The sequence below is a fragment of the Lagopus leucura genome, unplaced genomic scaffold, assembly GCF_019238085.1.
Source record: "Lagopus leucura isolate 7727_CA_CO unplaced genomic scaffold, USGS_WTPT01 145-8_obj-0_obj, whole genome shotgun sequence".
Lineage (NCBI taxonomy): Eukaryota > Metazoa > Chordata > Aves > Galliformes > Phasianidae > Lagopus > Lagopus leucura.
Window position 1 is genome coordinate 71,446 of NW_024966735.1, and position 17,573 is coordinate 89,018.

The 17,573-nt window shown below is 47.9% G+C and overlaps 1 protein-coding gene across 8 annotated transcripts in view; it reads right to left on the minus strand.

Annotated features, from left to right (window-relative positions):
• Positions 1-17,573, minus strand: part of DOT1L (DOT1 like histone lysine methyltransferase) — a 58,619-nt gene that overhangs the window by 21,537 nt on the left and 19,509 nt on the right. For 7 of the 8 annotated variants that reach the window (XR_006182696.1, XR_006182695.1, XM_042893415.1 and 4 more), the window contains exons 6-14: positions 15,278-15,372; positions 12,888-12,950; positions 7,024-7,079; positions 5,229-5,308; positions 4,356-4,424; positions 2,886-2,992; positions 2,196-2,237; positions 952-1,035; positions 126-360 (exon numbers count right to left, since the gene is read on the minus strand). Coding sequence is in view for 6 of the 8 variants with exons in the window: in XM_042893415.1 (XP_042749349.1) it covers positions 126-360; positions 952-1,035; positions 2,196-2,237; positions 2,886-2,992; positions 4,356-4,424; positions 5,229-5,308; positions 7,024-7,079; positions 12,888-12,950; positions 15,278-15,372 (831 nt within the window). In the remaining 2 variants the exon portion in view is untranslated. Of the gene's footprint in view, positions 1-125; positions 361-951; positions 1,036-2,195; positions 2,238-2,885; positions 2,993-4,355; positions 4,425-5,228; positions 5,309-7,023; positions 7,080-12,887; positions 12,951-15,277; positions 15,373-17,573 lie in introns of those variants that run through there. The other variant, XM_042893418.1, reaches the window with a different exon arrangement.

The window sequence follows — 17,573 nt, forward strand, 5'->3', positions numbered from 1 at the left end:
CACTTTGCTTTGGTGGTAAGGGAGAAGGTATGGCACAAACCACACTAAAGCAGCACTAAGGAAGAATGAGCTCAGTGCATCCGTTATTTACGCTCACACAGAGGGACAGGCTCCTCTGAACTCACCCTGAGGAGAGGATGAAGATGTCTGTGACACAGTTTGAGCATGCAGAAGTTCTAGTGCAGTTTGGTTCTTCTTGGTCTTGCGCTCTGTATTTGCAGTGTTCATTTTCTTGGGACGCCCTCGCTTCCTGCCTGCCATTTTCCTTCCTTTTTTGCTCAGTTTTTTCTTCCGTGCTTTAGAGGGAGATGGCTTTTTAACAGCATTTGCCCCAGCTTTTTCTTCTTCAGCACCAGAATCCTAAGAGATTTTTTTAAAGCAGAAAGCCCTTCGGTTATTGCTACCTACACAAGCAGCATTTCTTTTAAGCAAGCATTCATAACTTTGTTTAATACATTCATGAAAGTCAACTGTTCAACAGGTTGCCAATGAACTCAGCTTGCTTGGAACAAGAGCTGTCCCCAGCAGCCCAGAAGCTGTGCTAATTCCCTCACTGCAGAAAGCCAAGTTTAACTCTTGTCTAAGAAGAGCTGGTTGCTCTCCTGTTGACTACACAAGTCAATACAAGTCCTGCCCAGTCTTCAACTGACTTCAATGAAAGTCAGAGCAGATCCACGTCTTTGTGCACAGACACTGCATTTCAAACAGAGCCACACAACTGAATGAGACAGGAAATGTTGCCAAAGATACTCAGCAACCCTGAGCAAGACTCAAGGAAGAGCTCTCCAAGCAGCACTGAAGGCAGCTCAAGCAGCTCTGCCATTCATGTGGCAATGCTTTTTTTTTTGCCCCAGAATTATCAGGGCAATCCCCAAGTGTCACTCAGTCCTTTCCTCAGCAACAGTGACAGCAGTTTACACACTGAATGCATTCCCCCTGCAGGACAGTCACCTTGTTTTCTTGAACCTTTGTTGGAGTAGTTGTGTTGCTCTTGTTTTCTCGCTGTTGACGACGTCTAGCTGCCTCTTGTTCCTCCTGAACAAACGTTTTAGAAGAGTCAATGACTTGTTCCTGTGTTTCTCCCTTTCTAACACAGATCCCTGCCTTTCCTCTCTTGGCCCCAAACTCTCCCCTCACTCCACCCCACCTTCCCAGACCACTCACTGCAGTTAAAGGTCCCTTACTAAGCACTTTACCCACAGATCCAACATTTCCTGTACCACTACATCACTACAACAACAATCTCATGTGATTTGAAGTGTCAAACCATTCATCATCGCCCCATTCAACCTTCACCAGGTCTGCACAGCAGCAACTTCTCAGCTTCATTTTCTGCTAGGCATACAGACAAGGAATTTCACTCTGCTCATGTCATCTTTCTGGTACCTTCCAGGTGAGGTTAAACTTGCATAAAGATTCAGACACCTTCTGCAATCTGAGCAGTGTATCATCCAGGCTCTATAATAAATGGCAGATTGAGGCATCCTCCCTTTGAAAACAAGGCAGTTCTACAGCACATGGATGCCACCTGATTTTCAGTTTCATTTTGCCCCTCGACTCTGAGAGGTCTTTTCTCCCAAGCTTGAACAGTCTGCAATAACCAAATCCCAAGTCTGCTTGCAGGCCTTGCTAAGTAAATCTATGTTCTCCCAAAGTTTTAAGCTTCACGGCCTTGTTTTATCCCATCACTGGGAACATCACTGCCATCAGTTGTTTCAGCTGGATAAAGCCCAACAGAGCCCCCAGAATCCTTTGGCTCTTTAATTCCACGTGTGACAGCACAGACCACAGTGACTGCCAACACATTCTGTGCTCCCAATGGAAGTCCCAGCAGCGTCAGCTCAGAGCACTCCTCACTTCAATGCAGTGGAGCACTGGGAAAGATTCAAACCATCATTTCCCCCTTAAAACTTCGGTGCTTTAATGAACAAATAGCTCTCTGTAGGTCTCCAGGGCAAGTGAACAACACCTGGAGGCTCCCCATTAATTAGCCATTATAGAGCTCTTGAATGTGATTGTATTAGGGCTTGATGGTGTGTGATGCTTCACTTCAATTAGCTCCATGCACATCGTTCCTCACTTAGCAAGAAGATTTAATTTTCTACCCATTCTGTACACCCTGAAGAAGTGACCGAGGCCCTCCTGCTGGCTTCCCCATTACTCTGAATTTTCTACAGAAAACAGCTGAGACTTACCCTGAGTTTTGGATTTTTGAGACTAGAAAAATAGTTTTCAAGCTGCAAACACAAAGATGATAATTTTGTAAGTCAAGACTGAAGAACACATAAGAATAGACATGAATTTAAGATAACTGCAGAAATTCTGACTGCTTCTCCCCCAGTAAAGGACACGGGCAGGACAAAACCCAACAAGGCTCTATCAGCTCCCCACGGCCCATCCTCAGCGTGAAGCTTTGTGAGACCTACCTGCACTCAGCAGAAGGCTATGTGCAGCAAAGCTCCTTCACTTCACCCAAATATTTACCCACACTATGGCATATCCTCTCCCAAAAGCACTATCAGACTGAAGCAGGCTTAGAAAATACCTTACTCTCCTACAGCAAGAAGCACTGATAAGTTGGTGCTTCTACAGAGTTGTTTTTGTCTTCTTTAATAAATCATAGGATGGGTTGGAAAGGACCATGATGACCCTCTAGGTTCAACCCCCTGCTATATGCAGGGTCACCAACCACCAGACCAGTGGAAGAGAAGAACTGTGGATGCATCAGCACTGCCACTGAGCTCTGCTCAGTCCTACAGAGCCAACAGAGCAATCAGAATGGAGAAGGACTGCTAAGGAGCAGCGTGCTGCAGCGTTGTGTGATGCTGACACGTTGGCTCTGTGCAGGGGCAGCAGGCAGAGCCCCAGCCTGCAGTGATACTCACTATGGTTCGGTCAATAGTATGCAGGTAGTAAGAGACTGGCTTCCCAGTCCACGACACAGAGCCTTTCAGTGGTGACAGCTCCACGACTCTCATTATAGTGCCAATATCTGCGGGAAGAAAGGGAAGTTATTCACCCACTGCATGCACCCAGCAGAAAACCTAGGAAATTCTGAAGCTCTACCCCGTGTCTTGGACTGCTTACAGAACACCACTAATCCAACCCATGTAAATGGCACTATATTCAGATTGAGGACAAACCAGTTTGACATTTGCTTTCTCACCCATGTTTGTTTTGTTCCCTAGAATTAAGAGGTCTGGGACGTGCCCGAATATTTCCACAGCCACTGAGTATGGAGGCTGCCTCTGTCTTCAAGCTTTATGCTTTCCACTGTGTTTTTTTAACTGTTTCACTGTTCATCCTTGAAGGCAAAGCAGCAGCCAGGCGCAGGGGCACCAACCCCCTCCATCAGCTATTCCTCCATCACTTCTGTACCAGCATGACACAGCAGCTGGTATACACAGAACTGCAGTGCTGTGGAAGGTGGGGACCAACTGGTAGCTGTGATCCCAGCTTTTAAAGGGGAATAAAATTGGCCACTCTGCCTCCTCTCTGCTATTTTTAATGACTACAGACTGCCAAACCCAGCACAGAGGGAGCTGAGGCAGCCAGCATTTAATGGTTAATGCAGCTCTGGATGCCATGGAAAACAGCATCAAGAAAGAAAATGGCAGTTTTGTCTGCCCAGTGCTCCAGACACAGCAGTTCAGTAAAAATAACTCACAATGGCACTACTTCAGTCCAGCACCTTCATGGCATTCTGCAAATGGCCGTTCTTGAAAAGCAGTTAACCAAAAGCAGTTGCCAAAAAGAAAACAGAGCCAGAGCTCTGCAGCTCGGGATGTTACTTTGTCACACTGCACAAGGAGGGGAACAAAGTGCTTTTTAAACCCAGGGAATGTTTTACTCTGGACACAGAAGGCGCACGTTGGATCATCCCACTGCTTCCATAGCTTTCAACAATAAAAACCGAAAGAAGGCCAGAAGCAAAACCAACAGCACAGCACGTGAGCAACCCCCAAACCTCATCCAACTGCAGTTTGCACACTTGCAGAGGATAACATTGGGAAACAGCACATCTGCTGTGCTCAGATGGAAAGAAAGAAAAAACAACAGTAAAACAGAGACAGCAATGGGTGTGGATGGGATGGGGCTGTTCGATCTGCTTGCAGCACTGAGGTCGAAGCACTCAGCAGCTGAGCACATCAGCATCAGTGCTTCTTACACCACAGGTGCTGGGATTTACCCCTCTGATTTTTGTTTGAGTGATTTAAAAGGCATTTCCCTTTGCTACGTGTGCTACAGTAACACAACTTTCCTTCTTAATGACTCTTAATGAAGAGCAACAAAAGATGTGGTTGTGTGAGACTGCAGCCTAACGTGAACAACAGCAATAAAAAGGGCAACCGTACCACTCAAGTTTCGACTGTTAATTCTGAAATTCAGAGGTGCAAAAGGTTTTGAGGACACAATTCTCCCACCTGGAAAAGAGAGAAAACAGCAAATCAGTTTCCAGTTTCCTTTAGAAATGACCAGTTATTAAGCACAACCTCGCGGAGCCCAAAATACACATTATTTATTTGGCACAGAGCTGTCCTCTGGAAGCCACCACTTCTCTGTTCATTCCACACTTGATTTGCTTTTTTTCCCCCCAGAATTTCTTATTTTTCGATCTTCTGCCATCACCCACCAGAACTGTGATTATCCAAGTGGTTACAAGGGAAGAAGAAGCCACCAGAGCACCTCGGGTGACATCAGGGCTGCTCCTCGTGGAGCAGACAAGACATCACCTGTGACTGCGTCCCCATTTTAACACTAATTAGTTAACTAATTAGTACCCAGTGTGACAGTTTTAAATGGGAGAACTCGCTAATTGAATTCAGCATGCAACGAGGGAAGCTGCACACAGCCCCCACAGCGGGAAGGAAGCTCTGCAGTGCCCACAGCTGGGTGTCCCCACCACTAAGTGTCCTAACATAGGAACCCCAGAGCATGTCAGCAAGGCTCCCAAAAGCTCTGCAGGAAGGCTTAATGTGCAGAGTCGTTCCCAAGACATCACCTGGCTGGGAGGCTCCTTGAGCTCCTCTCCAACCCAGAAGCCATGATGTGATTTTAAGTGATCACATGGATTTCTGGTTTGTGTTTGTACAGAAGAATAGAGCTGCTGAAGTCCCCACAGCGGTGCAGCCACTTCTCTGCATGGCTCAGAAGGAAAGCCACCAACCTGGCAGTCATCATCACGGGTGGGAAACCCATGGGAAAAAGTGGGGAGTTGGATTGGTTACCTTCCTTCATGTTGGCAAATCGCTCCTTCAGTTGGTGATCCACCTCAGGACCAAAGGCAAAATTATTCACAAAAATAACACTGCAAGATAACGGTGGAGTTAATAAATGGGGACGGGTGTCTGGCACCAAGCACACCCACACCATCAGCCCCACGCCAGCTCTAAGCATTCAAGCCCCTATGAACCCAAAGAACAAAGAGTTTGTTCTGCCACACAAAGCAGCCCATAACCCACAGCATTGCCCAAATAATTACAATCAATACGAGGAGGGCAGCCTGCTCTGACAGCTCCTCCCAGCACACAGCTGGCTTTGCACCGCGTCTTATTCATTACATCAGCAAGTTTCAATGCAGAGACAATGTGCAAAATATTTTCACTCCTCTCGCATGGTGCGAGCAAACATCAACATGACGACTGAGACCACGCTCACCACACACAGGAAACAATCCTCACACATGGCTCATCCCATTCCTTGTTCACATTTAAAGCACAACAGCGGAAGATCACAGCTGCCCTTCTGGCCCTAGGAGGAAAGGTTTGCACCTCCCAGTGTTTTCACTGCCCTAAACCCTGCACTTCACCCTGATCCCAACTGAAGAGCTGCACTTCTGCCTGGGGTAGGAAATGCAGGGGAAGGGGGGTGATCTTGAAAGCACTGCTCACATGGGAACGCAGCACTCGCACGTATGGTGGTTTGGGAAAGAAGCAGAACACATTACGGATCCAAAAAGAAAAGAAAACATCATTTCTGGGGCTGTGTCCACATGTCTTTGTGCTGCTCCCTACCAGCACCCTGCACGTACACACTGCGTGCAGTGCTGGCACGTGGCTGCAGCACAAAGAACCGATTCCCTTGCAAGAAGGCTGCTTGCAAACTCCCCTCCTCGTGCCTCTATGCATGAGACGTGCTCAGTAAGGACAATGTGTCTGTGAGCAGCAGCCAAAGTTATTAAAAACCACAGATTAAAAAAAAAAAAAAAAAAGGAAAGAAGAAATATGTACTAAAAAAAATAAAGTGAAAGGCTTGTTGCTCCTTGCTGTGGGAAGTTTGGGAAGCCCTGCCTGGCAAGTGAGGCTCACGAGGGTTTCTTCCTGCTCCTTCCCAACACGTGCCAGGAAAGAGGCCTCGCAGCACAGCCAGGCACGTTAATGGGACCAGAAAACATCCAGGGAAGAAAAGGGAAAAGGAGAAGTTGCCTCATGTGTCTCTTAGTGCTCCTTCTGGCACAGCAGAGCTCTGCAGCCGCAGGAAGGGACCTGGCACTGAGTGCTGCCCTGTTAACGGCAGCTCCTGAAGCTTGGTGGAGGCACACTGTGATGGAGCACACTTAGAGCACTGTGATGGATGCAACCCTCCACAGATCTCCACAGGAGGAAACGTTTGAGATAATGAGTTTGAATGAATCCCCAATTTGAGCTGGAATTGATTCATTTGCTCTTTCGCTGTATTATTTTTTAACATGGGAATTGAGCCTGGCTGCAGGAACCCGCAGCCACGGTGACCCCTGAGACAAGTGAGAAGGAAAGGCAGAACAAGCAGGGGTCTCTTCTGAGTTGTACAGCTAGAATTTATCTTGGATACGCCCCTGGGTGTGTATCCCAGGACATGCATTTAAAGCCATTCCTCTCAACAGAAAACAGGATCTGAAGAGGCCAATGCAAGGGCTGGCAGATCAGCTTTTGGTATTTGCTACGGAAATTCTATAGAGAAGCTGGCCAGCCTCCCAATTTCCATCATACAGCCTCCCAAGCACTCAGTTCATAAAGCAGCATTCATTCAATGGCTGTACTGTACCTTGTGTTTGCAATTCTCTCTCTCCATTCTTCTGAGAGGAAGTCACCTCTTTCCAGCTTAAAGATAAGAAAAGAGACAAGAAACACAAAAACCACACAGATCAGTAAGTTAATGCTGCTCCTTTCCGTGTGTCACTTCCCCTTCTGCAGCCTCAGCCCAGTGACCCCACTGCAGGACCCCCCCTCTGCTCCCACCCTCCGATGGGGGAGTGGGGAAGGGTCTCTGTGGCCCAGCACCCCTCCCTGATGGAACACAGGGGAACCCCCACAGCTTTTCTGCACGGTGTTTGGATGTAAGAAGGGAATCTCAGGGCCATGCTGCTGTGTGGTGCCACGAGATGAAGGCAGCTTGGAGGAGGAAGGTAAGAGAGGGGAGAAGAGGCAGTAATACAATGAATTAACGGCACCCTGTGAAGGGCAGGAAGATGACGGATGTGTCACAAGCTCACAAACATCCCAGCAGCACCGGTGACTGCTGAGCATCCTTCTTCTGCACCTACTCCTTTGTTTGGGAAGGCACGAGCGCTTTGCTTGCCAGCTCCAATTCCAGCTGAGTGACAGCCACGTGGCACCACACCATCGAGCTCTCTCCAAGCCTCCACAGCTGAGCCGGCAGACCCACAGCAGCAGAGCTGGGTGCCTTCCCTGCAGCCTTCCCTTGCAGCAGAGCAGCCTGACCTCACCCACAGCCACAGAAATGATGGCAGAGGCGCTGCGCCGCGGGGCCAAGAGGAGCACACAGTGAGTGGCCTTGGGAAGGGAGCAGGAACTCAGCACAGAGCCCAGTGCGCCCGAACCAGCTGAAAACAACGGGTGACAATAACCCAAAGTCAGTCTGTACCACCCAGCGGACGGATGGAACAAGGTTTTAAAGCACAAAGACCACCTACAGCACCACGCCTGCCCAGGGGGCGATGCACTTCTTGATATCCCTGCTGCAATAAGAACAAAGCACACGTTGGAGACTGAGCTCAGAGAGATCCAACCCAGCCAAGTGCTGCCAGACGTTGCCAAAACCTCCAGCAAACACTCACTGCAACCTCAGAACAGCTCTAAAGGACGTTATTTTTCTCAGCTAATGCAGTGAAACGTTACTTCTGGGGCTCTACGTGCCTTTTTTAGAGATTGTGACCATCTCTAGATTCTTCTAAGGGATAATTTTGTTTTACTTTTGTATCCTGGTTGAGTAATCAAGACACAGCAGAAGAAAACCCACAAGCAAGGTAACTGTACTTATTGAGCAAGGCTTTTTGCAAGGCAGTTTCTATACTGCTGCCCTCCATGCAATGCAGTCAGTTTCCAATATCTTCACAGACCAACAGGAGAAAGAAAAACACTTCAGAAATAACGAGGTGTGATGATAAAACCATAACCTTGCAAATGAACAAAGCACCAGAATAACACAAAACCATTCTGAAATAGGAAGGTTCATCTGAAGGTCTTGAAATCCAACTTGTTTGGATCCTGACTGACTTGGATCCAGTTACACCACGCATCTGTCTTACCTACAGGGTTTGGAAAAGAATGATCATAGCCCAAATCTCCATCCCTTAACCCAATAGAACCTTGGGGGTTGGACTCGCTGATCTCTGGAGGTCCCTTCCAACCCCTACAATTCTGTGATGCTGTATGGAAGATGCTCCCCTCATCCACTTGTGCAAAATACACACATGTTAACATTCAAACGAAGCACAGCACTGCTTAAACCCTTTCATCTTGGTGCTGCAATGCCACCCTCGCTCCTACTTCGCCAACAGTTGAGGGAAAAATCTCACCAGGAGAAATAAAGTACTGAAATACCCAGATGGTCCCCTGTGGTTGGGAGAAAACGGCCTGTTTTTCCCCTCTGGGTGGCAGACAGCGATTCCTGGGTCAGTCAGCTGCATTCTATATAGAGAGTACAAGCAATCTGGCTGGGCTATTTCTGACCACCCTCTTTTTTACCCGCTGTACTGGGGAGCAACAGGGTCAACAGAGCCAAAGGACGGCTTAAGGAGAGCCAACATCAGGAATCCAATGAAATTCCCCCTGAATTCACGCTCAGTCCATGGCTAACACTCATTCTGAGAGCAAAACAACAAGGGGGAGAGCAATGCCACTCCTGCCCGGGTGCAGCAGCAGTGATGCTGACATAAGGGATCCCTGCACAGGGATGCACTCAATCTCATCCCCCCAGTGTCCCAACCCCCAATGCGCTCCTCCTCTCCCTGAGAAACATAATCTGCTTAGTAAATAATGAATGGAAGGGACCATCTGTAATGCAGATATTTTCATCTGATTAGACAATGCAGGAGATGTGCTTTACCTAAAAGGATAATTAGCTGCTGAAATCCGCTTCAGAGAGCTGCCAGCCAGCACTGCTTCTAAACTTGGAAGGGAGAACAGGTTGATATTCAGGTTCTTGCAGTGGGTAGCTCTGCTCCATGGAGAGCACATGGCAGCTCAGGAAGGCTGAGCCCATCTTCCTCGGAACAGGTTGCCCAAAGAAGCAATGAGTGCCCCATCCCCACAAGGACCCGAGGCCAGCAAATGGGCTCTGAGCACCTGGAGGACCTGTGGGTGTCCCTCCTCAATGCAAGGAGTGGGACCAGACAGCCTTCAGAGCTCCATTCCAGCTCAGCTTGTCCTCCGACTGCTCGGAGGAAGGCTTTGTTCTCACCCTGCACACACCAGAGCCATAAATTCGCACGCAGCTCTCCTCATTCCAGCAGCCTCCATGCAAACACTTGGCTCAAAAAAACCCAACACAGTCCATTCTGCCTGGTAAAGTACACACGGATATTTTTAGGTTCCTGTTCTTTTCAAAAATAACTGGAGGCATGGATCCAAACCTCTGAAACGTGGCATCATTTCAAAGCCACAGGGGATGTTTGGAGGCCCTTTTGAATACCAAAACATTGCGTTTCCCGCTGAAATAGGGCATTCAAAAATATCTGGGACATGCAGCTCTCCTGCCTCCTTCTTACTGTTGAGCAATGGGATTTTTATGCACAGTGATGCCAGTCACTGCTCCAAAGCAGCAGCTGCAATCAGGCGCGGAGCAGCGATGCTCCTCCTGCACAAATCAGTGCTGAAGCTCAGAATGGAGACCAGGCTGCACGGGGCACTGGGCAGCCAATGGCAGCAGGTGGAACGGATGATCTGTAAGGTCCCTCCGAGCTGAGCCACTCTGTAATACAGCGACCTCCCCCTCCTGCTCTGCTGAATGGCCTCAGCAAAGCAGCACAGGGGCACCGAATGTTACTTCAAGGGCAGATGACTTTCTGCTGCATGGCGGCGCCCACTGCCTGGTGATGGCTGTGACTTGGATCCACGTGAGGATATTTACAGCTAGAAACCATGAAAACCCATCCATCTCTTAACTGCAATGCTGCTTTTGAATGTGGTGGCTGCACACATGCAGAGATTCCCCAAGACAGGCCCTCTGAATTACCCAGACCTCGTCACCTCAGAAATGTCTCCAGTTCCCTTTGTGTAACAGTTTGCTTTAAAAGAATGGGGAGAAGCTGATCTTGGAAACTTCTGAGTGCAGTGGGCAGAGAAATGAGCAGATAAGAGGAGCTGAAAGGAAATGGGACACTGGCATAATGCACAGAGCTATAATGGATTCTCTCTCCGTACAACAGAGGGGAACAGCAAAGAGTATTCATTAACCCTCACTGGTTGAGAATCAGACATCAGGGAAGCATTGGAGCAACTGAAACTCAATGATAAAGGCATAAGGATGCAAATATTTAAAGCAAGGTGAAACATTTCAACTGAATATAAAATGCTGAGAAGGAATCCTACCTGAAAGTTACTACAATGATTTTCTTTCCCCAGTTAGTTAGAATCATGAGACCGAGCAGCCTGTCTTAAAATGAAACTCAGCTCATTTAGAAACAGCTTAATGAGACAGGATGACCCACACAAGCCGGAGGTAGGAGATGCCCCATGTCAGCATATGCTGAGCAATCCTTCTCCCACTCCAGAATGCAGAATGCAGTTGGGGAGCTGCAATGATCACCCACTGCCAAAGAGATTTTCTTCTGCCATTTGTTTACCACTGTGGACAAAATGCAATGGAAGCTCTCACGACTGCCTGAAACATCAGGGCAGAACCCCCAGGTGAAGCTCAGCTGATTGCAGGCTGTTCCAACCCAGCAGATGGAATTTTGGGGACCTCATTTTCCAGAAAAGCAGAATGCACAATGGAAACAAGGAGAAATTTTATTCAGAAAGCAAAGTTATAAAATCTAGCAAAAGTGAGGAGCTTTGTTTCCATATAGCACTGGATTCCGTCGCTTGGAATGAGCAATATGGAAATGCTTGCTGCCTAAGGCAATCAATATGCTTCCAATATTTACTCCAAGTTCTTCTCCTATTCTTTAAATCGTGCAGCTCATAAGCAGAGTATCTTCACTAACAGCTCCTTTCATGTAATGCCAGCTGGGTGACACAATGGAAAAATGCCATATGGCCACTTCATGAAGAGCGAAGCATTCGCAGTGTTTCCACAGCAGGAAAGAGTTAGCAGCTCAATATCAATGCTGCTACAAAGCAGCCCTACAGCAAGCCCAGCACGCTGCTGGAGGGGCCCATGCTACCCAGCCAAGGCATGTCAGGGAGAAAGTGCACAGAGGTGGCACTGTCACCTTCTCAGCCCAATTCCTAGTGGGAGAGCATCCTTCATCTCTTGTCAGACCCATAGAAAGGGCTCAGGGCTGCAGCAGAGCCCCGGAAGATTGAGATTGGCTTGCTGCAATGATCTGCCATTTCGTTTGATCCCACGCTGCTGAAATGAGGAGAGTTGTGTGGTTCAAACCACTGCAGTAACACAGCAATGGCTCTGTTGAAAGGCAAAAAGGAGAAGAAGTTCCCCAAATATGTGCAGCCTCTGAGCAAAAAGAGCATCCTTACGTCTCTGGGCAACGAGGGAACAGCCCTGACCCATCCATCCTCTTTCCTGAACATGAGGAAGAGGCAGAGAAGCACCAACACTGTATTTTAAGAGCTCCCAGTGGGCTGCTGTTGTGCTGTGACTACAGAGATTTCCCCCCAGGCAAGTGATTAGCTGGAGAGCAGCTTCTTAATGACAAGAAGGAAAGAAAAAGAAAAGGGGTGGGAATGACACCAAGCAGCCTATGGACTGCAAAGCTTAGAAGTGTTATTCTGGAGTGAAAAAGACATCTCAGAAGTGGAAAGCTTCTGGATCACATGCCCCCAGCCCAAGACAGACAGGTGCCTGTGATGCCCCCATTTGCTCCTGGTCTAGGTTCCACGCATGGAGCATCTCACCCCGACCCTTTCTGGGGGACAGCTAACTGCTTGCCATCCTTCTGAGCCCACGCACCCACCTGCAGCTCCACTTAGACTCACTGCCCTGTTACCAGTCCTGAGATCCTCTGCCTTAATCTCAGTGCTGCTCTTCATGCAGAACTTCAAACCCTGCAGCACCAATCCCACTGATCACACCTCCACCTGCCTGCAGGACATGAAGCTTCAGCCTCTGTTTCTTGCAGGAGGGCTCAGACACCTGAGCAGGGGCTGCCACATCCACGCCACATGAGGGAGGTGAGGGGAAGAGAAGGCATTACCACAAAGAGGAGACACGTGGCAGCTGGACAGCACGACCAGCAGAGTGCTGGAAGGATAAACCATCCAACAACTTCTGAAAAGCCCTGAGAGCACTTCCATAACACCACACCAAGTAATCAATGAGAGAAAGAGGCCACCGGGAGGATATCTCACAGAGCATCACCCTGAGGATCAAGGAAAGGCTGGTAAGCAGACACGACTCATGCTGCTGCTTTGCTGCTGAAGAGGGCTTTGCAAATTCTGTACATCAGCACGGACCACAACGCTTTTCAGCTGAATTGCACTCACTGTGTATTCTGCATGTTTTTTCCCATACCATTTCATCCACTTTCTGAACTCTCTGTCCATCGTCTAGAAGAGGGAAGAGACACAAAACCACCTGTTAGGACATCTTGGTGCAGCGAGACAGCAGTGAAAGCAGATGAGCTCTGACAGCGCTCAGTAACCCCCTCCCCACCATTTTTTTCCCCATTAATACTCAAGGGATACCAGGCAGACATTCACTGCCACTTCTTAACAAGAAGATCTGCACCAGGATCAAGACAAAGCTGGCATTTTCTTCTCTCCCCCACCCTTCTCAGCAAAATTACATGTTATAAGCAATGCAAACTGAGCTGACGCTGCTTACCACTAAAAATGGCACAACCTTAAGTAGCTGCTGTGTTGTGGTGCATAATCCCACAGAGCAGGAGGCACTGAATGCATCCAATCTGAGCCCAGATAGCAAAGCTTAGACGGGTCAGCTGGGGTGAAGCAGCAGAAAGAAGCATGCAGAGCAACTGCAACAGTGAGCGGAGGGAGCTCCAATGTGCCAGAGCAACAAGGAGTGCTTCCAGCTGCACCCAGACAGACTGGGGCTGCAGGGGATGGAAGGCTGTGTGACCCAGCCATACAGCTGGCACCAGTCTTCTATTGCCCAAATACAGGAGAAATTAACAAAAAAAATTAAAAAAGAAAAAAAGAACAACATGTCAAGATGGCAGTGAGGGTCCATCTATACACCAGGTGTGAAAATTAAACTCAAGTGTCTCAGAAGACTCAAAAAACCTCCTGTATTTTCAAAATTTGACTCCAGAAATGAAGGGCCCAAATTTGGAGGCAGCAATGTGAGGAAATACAGGAGGGAGCTCTGACTACCAACATCTGAGATGTGCTGATATCCATCAGTGCAGCAGTGTGTGCAGCAGATGTGTGCTGAAACTCTTTGTTTCTTGAGCCCCCCTAAGCTTTGTGGGACAACACACCAAAGCCAGAAGTATTTTCATGTGCTGGATGTATTTTGAACTTTGATTTTTCAAGGGCAGCTTCACTAAATCAAATCCATGAGACTCTTCCTATTTAGCTGAAGGTATTCAAAGCCATCTGCATCCTTTCCTTACCAAAGCAGCCAGAGATGTGCTGCCACAGCCAATCTGAGCTAGAAACATAATCCAATCTCTTGCACAAGTGTCTATCAGAGCTGGGGAGAACACAGCATGCAGGCAGCAGCTGCTCAGCTGTTCAGTCTGTAACCAGCAGAACAGTGCTGCACAATTTGTTCGTCCCATAAACCTATGAAATATTGGTGCTCCTCTGCAACAGAAGGCAGCCCACAAGTTAATACTAATATTTAATTTCTGGGTGGTGTTTTCTGTTGTGTTTGTTTGGTTTGGTTTTTTTTTTTTTTGTTTGCTAACCATTATCATTAAGGCCTTATGTTTGCACAGTGATGGGAAGGGGTATCATGGCAATGAGAACCTAACGTTCCCTCTTTAGCATTCATCTCTACACTAAGCTCACTATTAAATTCAGATAGTGACTCTCCAGTGCAACCAGGAGGCTCACACACAGGGAATGCACGATGCTCCAGTTGGAAATTTCCACTGGGTCACAGGAGGAGAAACAAAATGGATTTTCAGATCGTTGTCTGATCCTCCTCACCACCGTGTTTACGCATTTTTTGCCCACACCACTTTAAAGGAGGATCAAGGATTCGTTTTGCCTTCGTAAGGCATAATTTTCTGGCCTGCACAGACTGAGTCAGCTTATTTTAACAACACGGAGGGGTACATTTCTGTTCGGTCTGCTGCAGAAAGTAAACTTGGTATGGTAAGGCATGACCAGCCTTGATTGCCTGCTTGTAGCTCGTTTGCCTCCCAGGATCCCAATGCCTTTGATTATCTCTTTGTGTCCCCATTGGCAGAGAATTAAAGAAGTTGAAAGAAAACTGCTTGCTTGCCTACACATTATGGCACTGGTGTAAGATTTCCTCTGGCTGCACAGTTACCAATCAGACAAGGCAAACACGAGCCTTGCTGGTCAGCCCATCCCAGCTTAATAACCAAGCTGAACTCCAGCTATGGGACACCAAAAAGGGGCAACAGTGCCTTAGGCACAAAGACAGCTTTAAAAACCTCTTAAGAACTGTTTGTTGAGTCGATTCCTTCCCAGATTTGCTTGTAGTGCTTTGGTTTCTGACAGCCCCTCTGCACGAGGGCCTTTTCACAGCCACCAGTGCAGGTGTGTAGGTGAAGGTTACTGCATCTCCTCTTGAATAAGTCCTACATCACCATGGTTAGAAACAGGCTGAGCTCTCAGCAGGCACAAGGAAAGGACAAACGCTCCCCTCAGGCATGCTGCCCTCCAGGGCTTAACCTGAGAAACAAAAGCATGCACACTGCTCACTGCAAGCCACTGACCTCAGCGTATTTGGCTGGAATGTCAGCTTTCTCCACACCATAGTGATGTTTGCAGTTTGTGGCTGCAGCCACTTGAAGCACCACCTGACCCACACCTGCAGGAGAGAGAAAACAAACTTGAGAGAGGGTTCCAAGAGAGGAAAGTAAAGAGTCATTAATGGGAAACATGCAGAAAGTCCCACGAGTTCCATCTATTCTGCAATTCAAATCGTGTGTGGCTGAAACGAGCCCCATTTTCCTCCAAGTTATGTTAAATGCTAAGAACCCTCCTTCCTGTAAAAGGAATTTGCATCCTGGAGGAGTGTGCACTGCAATTTAAGTTCCCTCACAGAAGGAAAAGAAACGTGGTGTTACAGTTTTGATGCTTCCATTTTTCAGTGCTTTTAGGATAACAGCACAAGGCCTCAACACAGCAATGTTTGCACTGACAAACATGAATGGCTACTGCTGTTAAACATGGCTCGTGGTCACCATCTAACAAAGGCTCACCAACAGCTGGATTTACACCAATTTCGTCAGCATTTCATCAAACTTACAGATCTCAGACTGTACATCAGTACACATCAGCAGCACAAACAATTCCCACCTCAGCCCAGAACGATGTTGGTCTCATTCCTGAGCTGAAGACCAACCCGTTTGCCCAGCACTATGGGCACAAGCTTTCACCTGAAATGCAGCACAATGCCTGAGAACAAAACAAGCTTATTTTCCTATAGGAAATACAAGGTGCTGCTTTAGAACACATGACCAGGTTCAACACTCAAAAGGAATTTCAGTGCCAGACCAGCACTGAAAAATGCATGAACTTCCCATCCCAGCTCTGCCCGCACTGCAAGCTGCAGCAGCACCAAGCTGTTCCTACACCCACCTGAGCAATGCATGTCCTTCCCTCCATCCCAGCTTAAGGAATAAAAGGGAAAACAGCACTTTGATTTCTGCCTTCACAAGCGACCCCCATTCTGCCGGTGCTAAAGCAGTGCCATTCCCCACCTGCTGAAGCACTCGGAATACATCCTGCCTACGTGCTTCATCAGCCTGCAGGTGACCACATGGGGAACGAGAGCAAACCTGAGCAGATCCCCCATCTGCACAGAGCCGCACTGCTGTGTGCGCATCGCTGGCTGCCGGCTGGAAGCAGTGCTGCTAATTGGAGGGGTGGAACTGCTGCCTTGAAGGCCTGGCCACCACAACACTGCTGGCACAATGAGAGCTCTGCTGCTGTCAGGGTGTTTTGTTGGTTGGCTTTTTTTTTTTTTTCCTTTCTCCTTTCCTCCTTCCCCAAATTCCCATTTCCCATTTTATACACATGCAAATACAGATGTGCAGATTTCCATGGGGTGGGAGAACACGGCCTGAGGGAGAACTGTTTCCCTGTTCCTTATTCCTGAAGGAGGCCAAAGACCAAGAGGAGGATATAAACACAGTTATGACAGAAATCACAGTACAGCAGAACGAGTTATTAACCTTGTCTTTCTTTGGCCCTTCATTCTGTGCTGCAATTGCCAGCAATGATGCATACCTACATGAATTCCTCCTGCAATCTGTACAGGAGTGGCCACAGCACCTGGGGGTGCAGCCCCTGCTGTGTGCACACAGCTCTAGGGAGGTCATTCCCATGGCTGGTAGGAAAAAATATGCCTTCATTTGTGCTACTCTCAGTTCTGCACTGATTACAGTTTTCCACAGTTTACTCCTTCAGTACAAACTCAGGAACAACGTTCTGTTTCCAATTGTTGCAGTGTTCCAAACACTGGAAGCCAAAGACTTTCAACCAATCCTTCCCTACGTGACTCTTTACGCTGTGGATTTCTACACGGTTGGTCTGCCCTCAAGGGAAAAGTGGGGAGAAGGCAAGCAGTAGGGCCAGCAGAAATCCCACATCTCGTGCTATGAGCACCAAGTGCTTCAGCTTGACCACACACTTCTTGTTCCACCATCAGCAGCTCTGCAAGATTTCAGATACCACCTTCTTCAACCCTCCTAACAATCAGCCACCAATATCTACGGCCTTTATTGTTGTTGTTTTTTCTTTCCAGAAGGAAAATTGTTGGACCTGATGCCTTTCTGCAGCTCTCAGCTGGATATCAGTCATTGGAACAGGAAATTTAAGGCCTAAGTTGCACAGAGGGGGGAAGGGGTCAGGAGGAGGTGATCCCTGACTGCAGACACACTGGGATCTGGAGGGAGGATGGCTGTCCTGATGGGTTTACATTTGTTATTTTGTTTTTTAAGAAACTAAATATAGATTTTTTAATATTTTCCCTAGAAGTCCTGCATCACACTAAAACCAAAACCA